The sequence below is a fragment of the Aphidius gifuensis genome, linkage group LG2, assembly GCF_014905175.1.
Source record: "Aphidius gifuensis isolate YNYX2018 linkage group LG2, ASM1490517v1, whole genome shotgun sequence".
Taxonomy (NCBI): Eukaryota; Metazoa; Arthropoda; class Insecta; order Hymenoptera; family Braconidae; genus Aphidius; species Aphidius gifuensis.
This window is the reverse complement of record NC_057789.1, coordinates 8250896-8266148: the sequence shown is the minus strand read 5'-3', so window position 1 is coordinate 8266148 and position 15253 is coordinate 8250896. Positions and strand designations below refer to the sequence as shown.

Sequence of the window (15253 nt, the reverse complement as noted above, 5' to 3'; positions counted from 1 at the left end):
TTTATCCAGTTAATTACAATCAAATGATAAATTTTTTTAGTCAATTATCAATTTAATTTAATATTAAAAAATTATTATTATTTTGATGTCGTTTCTTGACCTTGGTTTTGTTGCATTTTGTTAGGCAACTTGTCTGCCAAAAACACCTTTATACCCTGCAGACGAAAATCATTTCTCCGATATTTTTTTTATTTTTTTTTTTTACCGGAATAAATCGGAGGAAATTGGAAAAAGTCTGATATAATTAGAATAAATAATTTTTCACTTCACTCCGAAAGTAAACGAACATATCGAACACAATATCTCATTCTTATGTTTATAATTTGTCCGTTCAAACATCTACTGGATCTACTGTGTGCAATCATTTTTGAAATTGAACCACATTTTTCAATTAAAAAGTAATCAATAAAAATTTTTGATATAGTTTATTAACTATTGTGATAAAAAACTAAAGTTAATTGATTATAGTTAATATTTTGTTTTAATTTCATCAAATATGGGAGAATTTCAAACAAAACGTAAATTATTACAATTGAAAAACACTTTTAAGTATAAAAGTGAAATTTTAACACGTCCCTGGTAGAAATAATCTCTCCAGATTTTCTCCGGATTTCTCCGGATATTTCCAGATTTCTCCGGATTTTTCCGGACTTAATCCGGATTTCTCCGGATTTTCTACGTAATTGAGACTTCCGGAGATATTTACGGAGTAATCTCCAGACTATTTCTATAATATCTCCGGAATTTTGACTTAAAAAAACAAACACAAAAAAATGGAAACATTAATAAGAAAAAGTAGAAATAAGAGTTTACATACGAAAAATAAAAAATAATTTTTTTCTGAAAAAATCCGGAGAAAATCCGGAGAAAACCCGAAAAAAATTCGGAATAATATCTCCGGAAGTCTCAATTACGTAGAAAGTCCGGAGAAATCCGGAGAAAGTCGGGAGAAAATCCGGAGAAAATCTGGAGAGATCCGGAAAAAATCCGTAGAAAACCAGAGACCATGCGGAGAAATCCGGAGAAAATCCGGTGAAAATCCGGAGAGATTATTTCTACCAGGGGTGACTTTAACGAAAGCAAAGATGAGGTTAGTTGAAAGTATAGTAGTAAAAACCATGCTTGTAGATTACGATTATAATTATATCAAACTAGTGTTGTTAAGGTTGAACGTAAATACAACTTTCCTCTACTCGATTTTTTTTCCATTCGCTAAAATTTTTAAATATTTTTCGACCGTTTTTTTAGAAGATATTCAATCGCAAATAATTATAATTAACTCCGAAATTTATTTTATACGTTATTACTGTAGTCGTATTTGTGTGTATGTTCGTGATCACGTGCACACATGTGATAGTAAAGGACACAGATTTTGAGCATAGAGGGCACCTATATTTATTTTATAAAAGCATGGGTCAGAGCGTGTCCTTTTAGCACAAAAAAGTCGTCCGATTATGGGACTTACATTCAACCTTAAGGGTAGTATGATAGAGCCGCTAATGATAGAAAATTTTGATTTTAATAATTGAATATCTTCCAAAATCTGCTGTAGAAAATGATCATTGATATTTCAAAAATCGTATACAAGTTGGAAATTTTATACCCGGGAAAAAATTAGACGATCGCCAGCGATCTTTGAAGATATTTGTCCACATCTTTGTCGATCGCTATCGATCTCTATCGATGTACAACAATTTACAGAAAAATAGACAAACATGGTTCTACGGCCTTAAGGTGTTACCCGCGCATATCTAGAGACCTCTTTCGGATGGCGTTTAGAAACATAATATTTCTATGAGTGCGAAAGAAATAAAAAAGAAGGAGAAAATCTTGTTTCTCACTTCCACTCAAGTATTTAGACAAAGACAAAAATTTATTTTATGTTACAAGGGCAGTGGGAATAATGTGTGAATTTCCAAAGCGTAAGAGGGGTAGTGCGCTTTTTGGAAATTCACACATTATTTTCCTTAATAACTTTATAAAATATGGTTCGTTACATGTGCCCAATCAGAGAGCCCGCTCACAACTCATTTGGAGGGGAAACACTCGCCAAGGCTCGTGCTTGCCCCTCCAAATTCGTTGAGAGCACATTGCACTCTCTGAGTGGGCACGTGTAACGAAATTATTTATTTATTTATTGTAAAATAAAAAGGTCTCAAAGCCCTATTGATTTTTATATCAAAAATTTCCTTTTTTTTTCTTTTATAAATCTCTAGTTTTTGGTAAATCTGTAATTGTTTTTCTCAAAATGGCTAACCAGGTAATGGAAAACTAAACTTGGCTCTCCGTAAGACCCTATATGTTTAACTTCTAAAAAAGTAGTCGACTTTAACAATTAATTAAAAAATAAGTAGTTACAACAAAATTAACAAAAAATTCAAGATTGCGTTATTATAATTTGTCTATTTTTCTGTAATATTTGTTGTATATCGATAACGATCGACAGCGTTCGACTTTGATCGACAGCGATCGACGGCGATCGACAAAGATGTGGAGAAATATGACATCTTCAGCGATCGTTGGCGATCGTCTAATTTTTTCCCGGGTATTTACATTCAACTTTAAGGTTAAATTTAATTAAATAATCATTTTTTTTTTAGGTATACGATCAGCATCATTATCATTCATACACCAAAAATACAATAATTGACTCTGTTAATGATGATTGTCTGAGTGCAATATTCATGTATGTGCCAGCATGTGAAAGACCGAAAATTGCATTAGGTACGCAATAATTAAAATATCAATTATTTAATTAAAAAAATTACTTATAATAATTAATATATTTATATTTTTTAGTATGTCAAAAATGGAAAAGAGCCCTTGATTATTCTTGGAGTAATGTCAAAAAACTTGAACTAACTCACTGGGAAAATGATGAGTATCCAACTTGTTTGAAGAAATATCCAACACTCAAGAGACAATTAAGTTTTTTAAAATCACTGCTTTATAAATGTGGTCGTTTTTTAGCAAAATTAGACTTGACAGCTTATGATCATTGTAACATAGTGCCAGTTATTAATGAATATTGTCCAAATCTTGTGGAGCTTCGATTGAGATTCACCTACATTGACCATGAGATATTATATGATGCATTTTCACGTATATGTAAGCTTAAAGTATTAGCAATTATATTTGAAAATTTTAATGATAAATTTATACCTCTTAATTTAATCTATTCATTAAGAAACGTTGCTGATACATTGACTGATCTGATTCTGTTAAATTGGACCAAAGAAAAGCGTGACCACTGTAAATTTTCAGAAGAAACAATTTGTGTAAGTTAAAATTTATATCTACATAACAAAAAAAAAAAAAAAAAATCAAAAATATTCTTTTTATTTTTTACTGAAAAAAGTAAGTTACTGAATAATTGCGTTTGCAGGTGATTCGTGAATTGAAGGCCCTGAAAAGAGTTGAAATTAGTGGTATAATACCTACCCAAGATCTTCAACAATATCTGTATCATGAGATGTCCGTGTTTGCTGTTCATGACGATTACTTGCGCTTAGTTGAGACGATTGAGATAATTCAGTGCCGAAATACCAAGAAATTGAATTTGGCTGAATCTAAAGTTACAGATGATGGTTTGTATACTATTGCCAATAACGTGAAGCAGTTAAAAGTGTTGGGCATGTGTTGGGATAATATAACTAATGTTGGTATTGTAACAATTTCAAAGATAAATTTAACAGTTCTTGCTTTCACTGGCTGTAATAACGTTATTGATTCTTCATCAATAAGTTTGCTTAAAAACCTGGAGTTGGCAAGATTTCCAAACAACAATAAAATTACTGATGATTTAGCTACGAAAATTCTTGAAAATTCACCAAAGATAGAGGCGCTTTCTGTTCTGAACACAAGTGTAACTGTTGAATTTATCGAAAAAGCAGCAGAGATATCAAATAATCGAAAACGAAATTTGACTTTAGATGTTTCATTTAAGTTTGATAAAAGAAAATCTAAATCACCATATTTAACAATTAAGCAATATTGCTAAGAACAGTGTATAACGCTAGATTAATAAAATACCTGATTAATTTTCAATTTCGAAATATAACATGAAAGTACATTAAGTAATAATTGTAAAAATCATAGATTAAAAAAAAAAAACAAATTCATAATAATACTGTATTCAATTAAAGTACAATATCGTACTACATGTAATTTAATTTAAAAAATAAATAAATAAACAATAAAAAAGTTGTTGACAAGTACTAAATTTATTTTAATTTTTAAAAAAGAAGCTTTAAATAAAAAAGATAGTCTCTAATTTTAATACCTACATATAAATTATTCATCAATAATAAAAATAAGAAAACAAGTAGGTTTGATCATTTTCTATCGTGCGATACAGTTATTTATTGTAACGTTTTACTATGTGTAATAAAAATTCCTAATATAATTTGTTATAAATATTTATGTAAATAAACTTGGCTTGCTAGGTCTTGATCAGTGTTGATAAACTCAGGGCCGGTTTCTTCGTTGACAATATTATAGTTGCAGACTAGGAAATGGTGATTAAAAAAATTCAACTAATAGTTAAGAGAGAACAAGACGTATCATATACCAACCAAAAATTTTATCCCTGCCCTGGTATTAATATTTCTCCAACTTTTTCCGCTTTTTTTCCAACTTTTTACGAAAATGACCCATGGTTGGAGAAAAGTTGGAAAAAAGTTGGAGTAAATTTTTGGTTGGAGAAAGGTTAGAGAAATTTGTCCGCCATTTCTCCAACCATGGGTCATTTTCGTAAAAAAGTGGAGAAATGGCGGAGAAAAGTTGAAAAAAAGTTGGAGAAAAGTCGGAGAAATATTTCTACCAGGGTGAGCGTAAAAATATGTGATTTTATTTTATTATTGATTTCGAGTTATTTTAAAAATTCAATTTGTTTCGATTTTGAAATGAAAAAAATAGTGTTGAACTTGGCTTAGTCGTATTAGTCTTTGTTTTTTTTATTTTTTTTATTTTAAAAGTGGGATATAATTTTCAAGAGGGTTGGTTTCACTGCATTGATCTTTCAATGCAATGCAATTAGATTTTTTTTCATTTAAAATTTACTGATTTTGATGGTATTTGGGATAATTGGAAATAAAATTAAAATACTTATTCAATTTAGTATCACGTGACAGAGTACTTTGGTGACTCCATAGAGATCATCTAAACAGTATTGAAAAAAAAAAATATATTATAAATTCGTCAAATGAATATGAATATTTTCATAGTCATGATTTTTATGCAGTTATAATATTTATTCATTTAGAAAAATTATTAATATTTATCTATAATTTTTTTTCATTTTTAAATTAGAATTCATACCCTGCAGGCAAAAATCATTTCTCGGATATTTTTTTTATTTTCTTTTTTTTTCCGGAAAAATCGGAGGAAATCGTAAAAATTTGATGTGATTAGAATAAATAATTTTTCACTCCTTTCCGAATTTTCTTCGAAATTCTAGGTCAACAGTAAAATGCGGTGAAAAACGGAAAAATAACGGAGAAAAACGGAGAAAAATTTTTACAAGGTGATGATAAAAGAATAAATTGATACTATAAAATTTATTCTAATTAAATATTCAAGAGATTTTATTTGTCATTATTAATTTGAGCATTATACATTTATTCTTAATCGACATCTGAATTTAAAATATTTGAGTAAGTGTAAATTATTCACACTCAAATAATTTTATGTCACTTGATACAAAAGTGATATTTATCTCAATTAGCATAAACTTAAGTTTTATTTTGCTCAAATTATTTAAATTGTTGGGGTATAAACATATAAGTTTTTTTGTTACATATTTTTCAAGGTTATCGAATTTTAAAGTGAAAAAGTTTATTTTAAAATTGTGTTAAATTGTATAACCGCAGAAGTTCATCGGAAAAATGAGTTGATTACTGATGAAACAATTAAATATTTTATGAGTTTCAAAAAAAGTGAGATTTTCAAAATATTTAATTGATTCATTTATAATCAACTCATTTTTTTTATTTATTTACGATGCACTGTAAAAAAATTAAATCGTTGCATAATAATAATTTATTAATGAATTATAAATTTATTTAATTTACCGAAGCTTTGGGAAAAAGATACAAATATAAAAGTTCCTTTCAAAGACCTATATGGTAAATTGGTAATTTTGAAGAAATAAAAGTGCACCAACAAATTACTTTGGTGCCTGACGAACATCTGAATTAAATTATTTACACTAATCAAATAATTCCATGAAAAATGAAATAATAAATCAGCTATTTTTTATTATCATCATTAGTTGTTGATTATATACCCTGGTAAAAATTTTTCGCTGCTTTTATCCGATATTTTTTCGCTTATTTCTCTGATATTTCTCCGATTTTCTAAGCTGTTTTCCAAATAAACTTTAAAAATCTTTGAATATACCTCCTCGGTTCTTCTATCGTCCTGTTAAAAATTTGCCATTTTTTTGAAAAATATTCGGAGAATTTCAAAGAACATTTGGGGACCATAAAGTAAAAGAAGTAAGCTTTCTAAATCAGTTAATGTCTCCTCGATTATTCTGTGTTTTTGATACGAATTTAATTTTTTTTTTTTTTTTCATAAATAAACTCTTAATATTTTCTTTTTTTTTTTCCCTCATTTACCACAAAAAATTGGTATATGGAAATTAAAAAATATACTGAAATTTAAATGATAAATTAAATTATTTACATTTATTAATAATAATTTTTATTTTGACAATAAATACGTTTTTATTAGACATACATCTTGTACAAGGTTACACAATATTAATACATGTTCATTCAACTGACCAGCAATCAAATACATTGTATTTCCTTGATGGTTTTTATTTTTAATATTTATGACATATTATTTATGAATTATATTAATTTATATTTGGTTTTATCGACACAATTTTGCATTACAAACTGAAATATCAATGGCAATTGGAAGAATTTAAATTCAGAATGAATGCATTTTTTTTTTTTTTTTGTTTACAATTTTTATATTATTTGTTGTTGTTTTTTGTTATTTATATAATTATCTTGGTTTATTTGATAAATCAAAGTTTATATATTTTTTTAATGCAACTTTTTTACCCTGGGCACCCGGAAATTAAATTAATTGAATTTATAAAATATTTCGATTCGAATTTTTTGTTTTAAAAATCAGTGGAAAATTTTTTTTTGGAATTTTTCTTATGCAGTCGAGGCCTTGAATAATTACAGGGGAACATTGCTCACATTAATTTGTAATTATTATTTTTTTACAGCTGTTAAAATAATCAATGAATTTATGATGAAGAAAAGAGAAGAATTTTTTTTTTTGTATTTGTTAGTGTACATAAAACAAATCATTGAAAAATAGATTTGCATTTTGGAGAGGATATTTTTTTTTGTTTTTTAAATTAAGAATTAGTCTTTTAGTTTCTACATCGTAATTATAGTTCTTATATTTTATGATTTATTCTAGACTTGGTGACCAGCACCAAAACAATCACGTGTTTTTATTTTTATGTTTTTTTTTTTTTTGTTTTTTTATAGTTTTTTTTTTTCTTCACACAGATAAATCCGGACAATTATGGATTTATTATTATTTATTTATTAATTATAATTGGTTTTTATTTATCTTTTTATTTTTTTTTTTTTTAAATTGAAAACTCAAACGCCTATCGTGACACAAATTACAGAAATTATTGAGTTTTGTTTTAGCTACATTATCATTTTTTTTTTTGTTAATACTATTATTTATTGTTTTTTTTTTTTTTGTTATTTTTAAATAAGACATTTTCATTCACACTATTATACAATTGTTGATTATAATAATCGCATTTGTGAATTTACAGTAATCCTTCACAAAATTAATTTTTACAGTCAATTTATATTTATTTATTACCAAATGAGCACCTTAAATCATTTAGGTGTATCAAATAAATAACATTTATAAGACAAAAAAAAAAAAAAAACAACAACAATTGTCCAAAAATTTACTTAATTTAATTATTCTTTGGTTAAAAAATAAAACAAGTTTACGTAAAATTATTGAATGCCTATTGTGTGTGTGTAAAAAAAAAAAATAATTACGCTAATTATTAATGAATTTTTTCAAAAGGTTTTTTAAATTAAAATTAAAAATAATAAATTTTTTATAGAGAACCAGCTCTATAATTATAAATATTAATTTTAAATATGAAATTATTAAATTTTTTTTCAAAATAAAAAATAATTAAAATGATAAATTTCGAAAAATTGTAAAATAATTTTTTTTTTTTATGATCACACTTTTAATCTGATCAAGTATTTCAATTTTCCCTCTTTTCTTGTGTTATTTTTAATGTATTTTTGATATGCCATTATTTTTATTTGGTAATTTGGATAATAAATCCTTTTATTTATATTTTTTTTTCAAAATCAAAGCATCAATAACAGATGCTTATTAATTTTTTAAATTCAAATGTCATAGATAACTATCTGAGATTTTTTTTCCTCCCCTCAAAGACAATATTAATTAAAAAAATGTTTTTCTTTCACAAATAATACGTTTTTTTATAATTTTTTTTTTTCTATTTATTAATTATCTAAACTCAAAAGACATGAGAATTTTTGATGTCACTTATTTAATCGGTCCAGCCGAAATTTTTATTGCTGCATTGATACACTGAAAAAAAAATCTGGTTTATTTTATCGACACGTATTTGTAGAAAAGTGATACTATTTTGTTGTTTAATTTTTCTTTCAATTTTCTACTGTTAAAGCTGTATCAATATATCCCAAACAAAGTATAGTTACAACACCAATTTTTAATCAATTTAATTCAGGTCTTCAGGTCATGATCACAGGTACCAGTCCTGCTAGTCATTTTAGCTATTCTCAGTTTCACTGTAGAACAATTTAAAAAACAAAAATAACCAATCTCATTATTAATTTAATAATTCAATTTTCGAAATTGTAGATATTTTTTTTAAATTTTTTAGTCGATTAAACACGACTGAAATGATAAATTTTTGAATCACATTTGTATGATCTCAGTATAAAGAAATTCATAATTTGTTTTGTTGTTTTTTTTTTATAAATTAACAATGATTAATAAATAATATTAAACAAAATTTATCGTCTTATTTGACAAATAAAATTGGAAGCTGAGAGATTCATGATGGAGGTAGTTGTGTAATTTGTCCAATTAAAAATATCAGTGTAGTAACTAAACTTTAAATATCAATATATTAAATAAATTGATATTTAATTTGATAATTTTCATAACTTTGTTATTCGTATTATCATTATCATATAAGCCAGAATTTAATTATTTTTTTTTCAGTGTATTATACCTCACCAATCACAAAAATCTTGAGACTATTGTTATTACAATTTTTTTTTTTCTTTCATTTATCATTATTTATAAATTCTAAGCAACAATTTATGAAGAAAAAAATATTTATAATATATAAAGCTTATTGATGAACACGCCACCAATTTTTTTGAAACTTTTCATAAATTTTTTTAAAAATACCAGTAAAATTCCGTCACATTTCAGTGTCATTTGAGGCATCATCTGTATCACCACAAGCTTCATTACTGTTGTCATTATTTTCACCAGTTTCATCACCTTCTTCTAGTGTTACTTGAAAATGTATTCTATCTGATTGATCACTACCACGTTGATGTTGTTGTTCATCAGATGGTGGTGATGGTGGTATCATTGATTGATACCAATCACGATTTTCTTCAAGTGTATCAAGAATATCTTGTGCATCTGGATGTACTAAATCAGCCCATGTTTCCCATAATGGATGTACAATATAATCAATAAAACCAACTTGTGATTTTTCAATTGTTGCACTATGACGATCACACATTGGACTTATATCCATATTTTGTTCTCTTTCTCTATCACCTTGTAAGAAAAATTCTTCCATTAATAAACCAACCCATTTACGATATAAATGTAATGGTTTTGTTGGATTTGATAAATCAGCACAATGTACAAGATTTTCTAATACTTGTATTCTATCAGTATAATTATCTAATAATAATACACCAGAACCAGCAACTTTTTTTGTTTCAACCATTGTTTTTAAATCAGCAAGTAATGACATATGTTTTGACATATCTGTTGATAATACCATATCAATAACCATTTTTCTAAGTGTTTGACGTTGTTTTTTAGTCATATTTTCAAATATATCGCAGCCTTCATTTTGTAGCAGTTTGAAAGCAACAGCAAGATGATGATTTTCAAGTACAGATTCATCATTATACATTAAAGCAAGTTCTGAACCTAATTATTAACAAAAACAATATTACAATTAATTATTTTTCATTAATATATTTAAAATTTTTATTTGTAAAACTTACTTGAATTAATGAGAAATTGATTTGTTAAACCTGGATGATCAACATCATGAATTGTTGCTGCAAATAAAGCAGCTGTAATCTCAAGTGGTGTAAAAACAGACTGTAAATAAAAATAAATAAATATAATAAATGATAAATTAATTTAAAAAAATAAAAATATTTATAAATTTATTACCTCAAGTGCAGGCGTATTTAATAGTGTATGTGTTGATTGTGTTACGTCGGCAGCATGAAGACTGTTATGGAAAGGATTGTCCTTGACATAGTGATCTTCAAGTGTCATCATAAATGTGACAAAGGTTTTTGGTTGTATTGCAAGTGATTTTAATAAATCACGACTTTGAAATGCAGTGTAGGCAACACAGGTTAATGGTCTGCAATTACTTAGTTCTGATATTCTGAATATATCAATACCCCATTTATCAACATCAGACAGTACCTGATTACATACAAAATAATATTTATAATAAATACAATAAAAGTACAATATATTTCATTAAATTTAACTTGATTTTTCTTGTATATTTATCAAAGAAATTAAAGATTATTCTCAACAATAAAATGATTGATCGATCATTGATCTATCATTGATCATTGATCATACATAAAACATAATTAAAATTAATTTAAAATAAATAAAAATAAAAAAATGAAATTTTTAATAATTAATTAATGATAATTTGTCAATTAAATGATTATTAAATTAATGAATTACCGTGCCAAGTTCTGTCTCATTTGTTGTTTCAACACCATAAAGTGGTACACGTTCACCAGTAAAGCTATTTGTATGTGTTAATGGTCTTTTAACACCGCTGATATGAGACATTGCTGCTGGACCACGTTGTACACGATCTTTTTTCTTAGCTGTTCTTGTATCACTGACTGATGCAACAGCCTCATCAATTCTCAACGATGGTAAATCAAGTTCTTGTTGTTTATCTAGTAACAAAATAACATATTTATTTTAGAAAAATAATACGGAAAAATAGTGTCAAACATTTCGAGGCTGTTAATTACTTGTGTAATGATTTGCTTATCATTATAAATGTAAAAAATCATCTTGACTAAACTGACTTGTTATTATTTTTAGTATACTCACCAAGAAAAGTACTGCAAATGTATTCAGATATTTGATTACCAGACTTGGAAGACTCGGAAAAATGTGATAATTCTTTATTCAACATTCTCTTAAACTGTAATTTAAATAATTTTTTATTAATATTTATAAATTTTATAAAACTTTATTTAAATTATAAAACGACATTTATCTATTGAACTATTTTTATATTTTTTATGACTATTTTATAACTTGAAACCATTGTGACACAAATTTTTTTTTTGAATAAGTAGACTGTTTATCTGTTATTCAATATGAGCTTTTATGCTTTTTGAATAATACCAGTAAGATTGTTGAGCACTTGAAAAGATACATAAATATATTTTTTTTTTTTGTAAACTATAAAAATGTTTGTATATATAAAATAATCATTTGGCAAAATAACTTGAAGTCATAAACCCAAATAAAAATACAGCCAAAAAATTTAAATGAAGATCAATGAGTATATATTTTTTTTTTGCTATTCATCACTACGGGTGGGTCACAGCAGGCGCCACTTTAAACTATTAAAATTTTTTTAAAAAAGATGATAATATGTTTTTTAAAAAATTGATTCTTAAAGTTTGTTTTTGTTGTTTTTTTTTAAAGATGAAATTTAAGTGAGAACTACGTCATAAAAGCTCAAATGGACCCTTGACCAAGTGACCCACATTTACCTCGAATATTTACAATAGCTCAAGGATGTCAAAAAAAATAAAATAAATAATGAAACAAGGAGCTTAATGTCATTTACAATATCTACATAAGTCAAATTATCATTTTGAACTGTATTTTGTACTTGATTAAATAAACACTAGCTCAATGTAAATTATATTTTAATTATAAATAATTGTTCATAGGTATTTTTTATTTAAAAATATCTATGTAAATTATTTTTATACCTTGAGAGAAGCCATGTCTGAGACTGATCTGTGAGTTTGAATTGTTTCCAGTTGGTCGAGACACCAATCAAGCTCTTCCATTGTTTCAACAGCAAGTTTCATGAAACTTTCATCTAAAAAATTAAGTTAATTTGTTGGTAAAATAATTTTTTATTAATTTTTTTTCAAATAATAATTTACCTCCAGGATTGTATATACGAGGTTGTGGTGTATTACCACCATGTTGTCCACTACTTCGTCTTGATCTGTAATTAAAAATATTCGAAATAAATAAAAAATTAATTATTGATATCTTAGAAATATTAACTTACTTGTTCGTAGGTACATTTGTAAGTGATAGAAAATTATTTCTAACTGAACGAAGTGATGCAAGTATTTGTGCAAATGGTGTAACAATAAGATCCTCTCCATGACTGAAATTAAAATACCAATATTAATTATTAATATATAAAAAAAAAAATTAAAAAACACCATGCTAATATATTTTTAAAATAAATAAAAATATTTCTTTTAATTTTATTCACATGCAAATGTAAATAAAACATTTTGATTACAATGTTTCGTCGTAGAAATTATTACCTATTTTGCTTTTATCTATGATAAAAAAATTACCAGTTATAATTTAATTTATTGTTAATTAATAAACATATAAAATATTGTTATTTTTTAATTTTTATCTACAAGATTTTCTACTGAGTCAACTGAAAATTTCGATAATTTAAATTAAACAATTTTCATTTTTTCTATTTGATTTTTAAATAGAAAAATTGTTTCGTTTATTTATATTTGATAATATAAATTATTTATAATTAATAATACAGCTTGAAAAGAAAAAAAAAATAAAAACGAAACTCACTAATCACGCTTTGTTGGTGATTCGAAACATTGTTGTTCCCAAAATATTGCTCGTCTTGGTGGCCTCGACCTCAGTGCAGACATGGAATGAGTACGAGGAAGACAACCAGTTACACCAAGGCCACCATTAATATCAACATTATGACAAATATCACTTGTATCATTTGATGAACCAGCTAATGATGGTGAACTCATTCCTCCACCACATCTTTTTAAACCAACTTTAATTATTGTCAAATCATCTAATCTACTACCACTTGTCATTGACATTTTATTTTCATTTATTTTTTTATTAATAACACTAAATTATTATTTTTTAATTATTAAATTAATTATTTCACTTTATTACATATTTTTTTTTATATCTTACGTCACAATTTTTTACGTTTCAATGATTAATAAATGACATATTATTAACGTCATTATTTTAACTCACCCAATATTTGTTTGAGGTAAGTCGGGATAACAATAGCATAATTTGTCATTTAAAAAAAATATACATGAATTTATTTAACTGGAAAATTAGATAAAATTATCTCTTCTATAAAAAGTTTATTATTTTTATTATATAATAAATTGATTATTAGATTTTTTTAAAAAACAATTAAACTGATATTTTATATATAAAAGTTTTGCAAATATTAATTTATATTTATTTAATAAAACTTATGAAGAAAAAGTTTCGAAAAGTTTACTAAATGAATCCTTTTTCTGCTTCTTTCACACTGAGTCAAGCTTTTTTTATATATATTTTTTTTTACAGTATCAACTTACGAGAGACAGTGTGTATATTTAGCAAACTCAGATAAAAAAAAAAAAATCATTACGATGACAAAAAATAAGAGCATACACTTAATGAGATTCGAAAAAAAAATATGACAATTGTTTTGTAAAAAAAAAATGATAATTTATTCACAAAAAAAAAAGTAATAAATTTTATATTTTATCAACTTTTGTAACGCGTGTCACTTGGTATTTTTTCAAATTTAAAATACATGTTGTTTTTTTGAAATTATTGATAATATTTTTGACCACAAATTGAGATAATTAATTATAGAAATATAGACATGAGAAATGAAAAAAGTTTGAAGCTTTTTTTTAAAGAGCATATGATGATGAAGTGCGTCAGATTGATAATATATATAAACACGTATTATACAATGTTGAACTGGCCGGGTTCTTCTCTTCTTGTGTTGTGCGGGGATTTGTCGATTATAGACACACAGCTTCTCATAGAGAGAATACTAGGAGTAGGAAAAATTTTCATATATATAAGTTGATTTGCGCGGGAAATATGCGCAATTGGGGGATGAATTTTTATTGTTAAAAATGACTCGTGCATTTTCGTTGCAGCTCGAATTAAATCGGTGCATATGAGCATCTTGTTTTATAAATTTTTTTTTTTTTATTTATAAATGTTTTTTCACTTACAAGTGACAAGATAATTTTATTATTTTTTGTACTTAATTTTATTGAGTTTTAAGTGTTTTTTTAAAATTTAGTAATTTTATTAGCCAATGGGTATTTTTTTAAATAACAATTTTAGTATAAAAATTGATATGAAAATTTAAATAAAAATGATAAAAAATAAAATAATAAAAAACCAATATGGGAGTACATTATTTTACATATTGATTGGTTCTCGTGTCTCGTCATTTTTTATATTTATTTTTTGAATTTTTTAGCATCGATAAAGCTTGTTGATTTTATTATTAAATTATTCGGTTTATATTGTTATAATTTGATTATTTATTTTAAACGTAATTGATATATTATCATGCTGTGTTTAACAAATATTATTTATTAAAATTTGTATTTATTTGGCAAAGTGGTTTTCACAAAATAAACAATTATAAATTTACATATAAAAATCAATTTTTTTAGATTTTTTTTTTTTGTAATGGGTCAATGGAAATGTCAACTTATTTATGTGATAAATTTTAATAATTAATTTTGAAAAATTACAATAAATATTTAATTATTATTAAAAAAAAAAAAAAACAAATAAAAATTGTTGATTTGTAAATTTAAAAATGAGAGGCAATATTAATTAATAACTTTTTATTTTT

General features: G+C 25.4%; 2 protein-coding genes across 16 annotated transcripts in view; one reads left to right on the top strand and one right to left on the bottom strand.

The window, feature by feature from the left end:
- Positions 1 to 2248: 2248 nt before the first annotated feature.
- Positions 2249 to 4000, top strand: LOC122849465 (F-box protein At1g47056-like). The gene is made up of 4 exons (XM_044148166.1): positions 2249 to 2260; positions 2601 to 2724; positions 2800 to 3278; positions 3386 to 4000. Exons 1-4 carry the CDS (start codon positions 2249 to 2251, stop codon positions 3998 to 4000), a joined length of 1230 nt encoding a protein of 409 aa, XP_044004101.1.
- Positions 4001 to 7587: 3587 nt separating this feature from the next.
- The window catches only part of LOC122848949 (cAMP-specific 3',5'-cyclic phosphodiesterase), a 40829-nt gene continuing 33163 nt past the window's right edge, over positions 7588 to 15253 (bottom strand). For 14 of the 15 annotated variants that reach the window (XM_044147433.1, XM_044147432.1, XM_044147427.1 and 11 more), the window contains 8 exons: positions 12641 to 12742; positions 12510 to 12574; positions 12330 to 12442; positions 11431 to 11524; positions 11047 to 11270; positions 10507 to 10770; positions 10332 to 10431; positions 7588 to 10254 (listed from right to left, as the gene is read on the bottom strand). In XM_044147433.1, the coding sequence (XP_044003368.1) occupies positions 9500 to 10254; positions 10332 to 10431; positions 10507 to 10770; positions 11047 to 11270; positions 11431 to 11524; positions 12330 to 12442; positions 12510 to 12574; positions 12641 to 12742 (1717 nt within the window). In that variant the 3' untranslated portion in view covers positions 7588 to 9499. Of the gene's footprint in view, positions 10255 to 10331; positions 10432 to 10506; positions 10771 to 11046; positions 11271 to 11430; positions 11525 to 12329; positions 12443 to 12509; positions 12575 to 12640; positions 12743 to 13185; positions 14629 to 15253 lie in introns of those variants that run through there. The other variant, XM_044147434.1, reaches the window with a different exon arrangement.

Bases quoted from the DNA above. Each gene is read 5' to 3' on its own strand.
- LOC122849465 (XM_044148166.1), top strand. The intron at 2,725-2,799 runs GTACGCAATAAT...TATATTTTTTAG, and splicing joins AAGACCGAAAATTGCATTAG to TATGTCAAAAATGGAAAAGA. The intron at 3,279-3,385 runs GTAAGTTAAAAT...TTGCGTTTGCAG, and splicing joins TTTCAGAAGAAACAATTTGT to GTGATTCGTGAATTGAAGGC.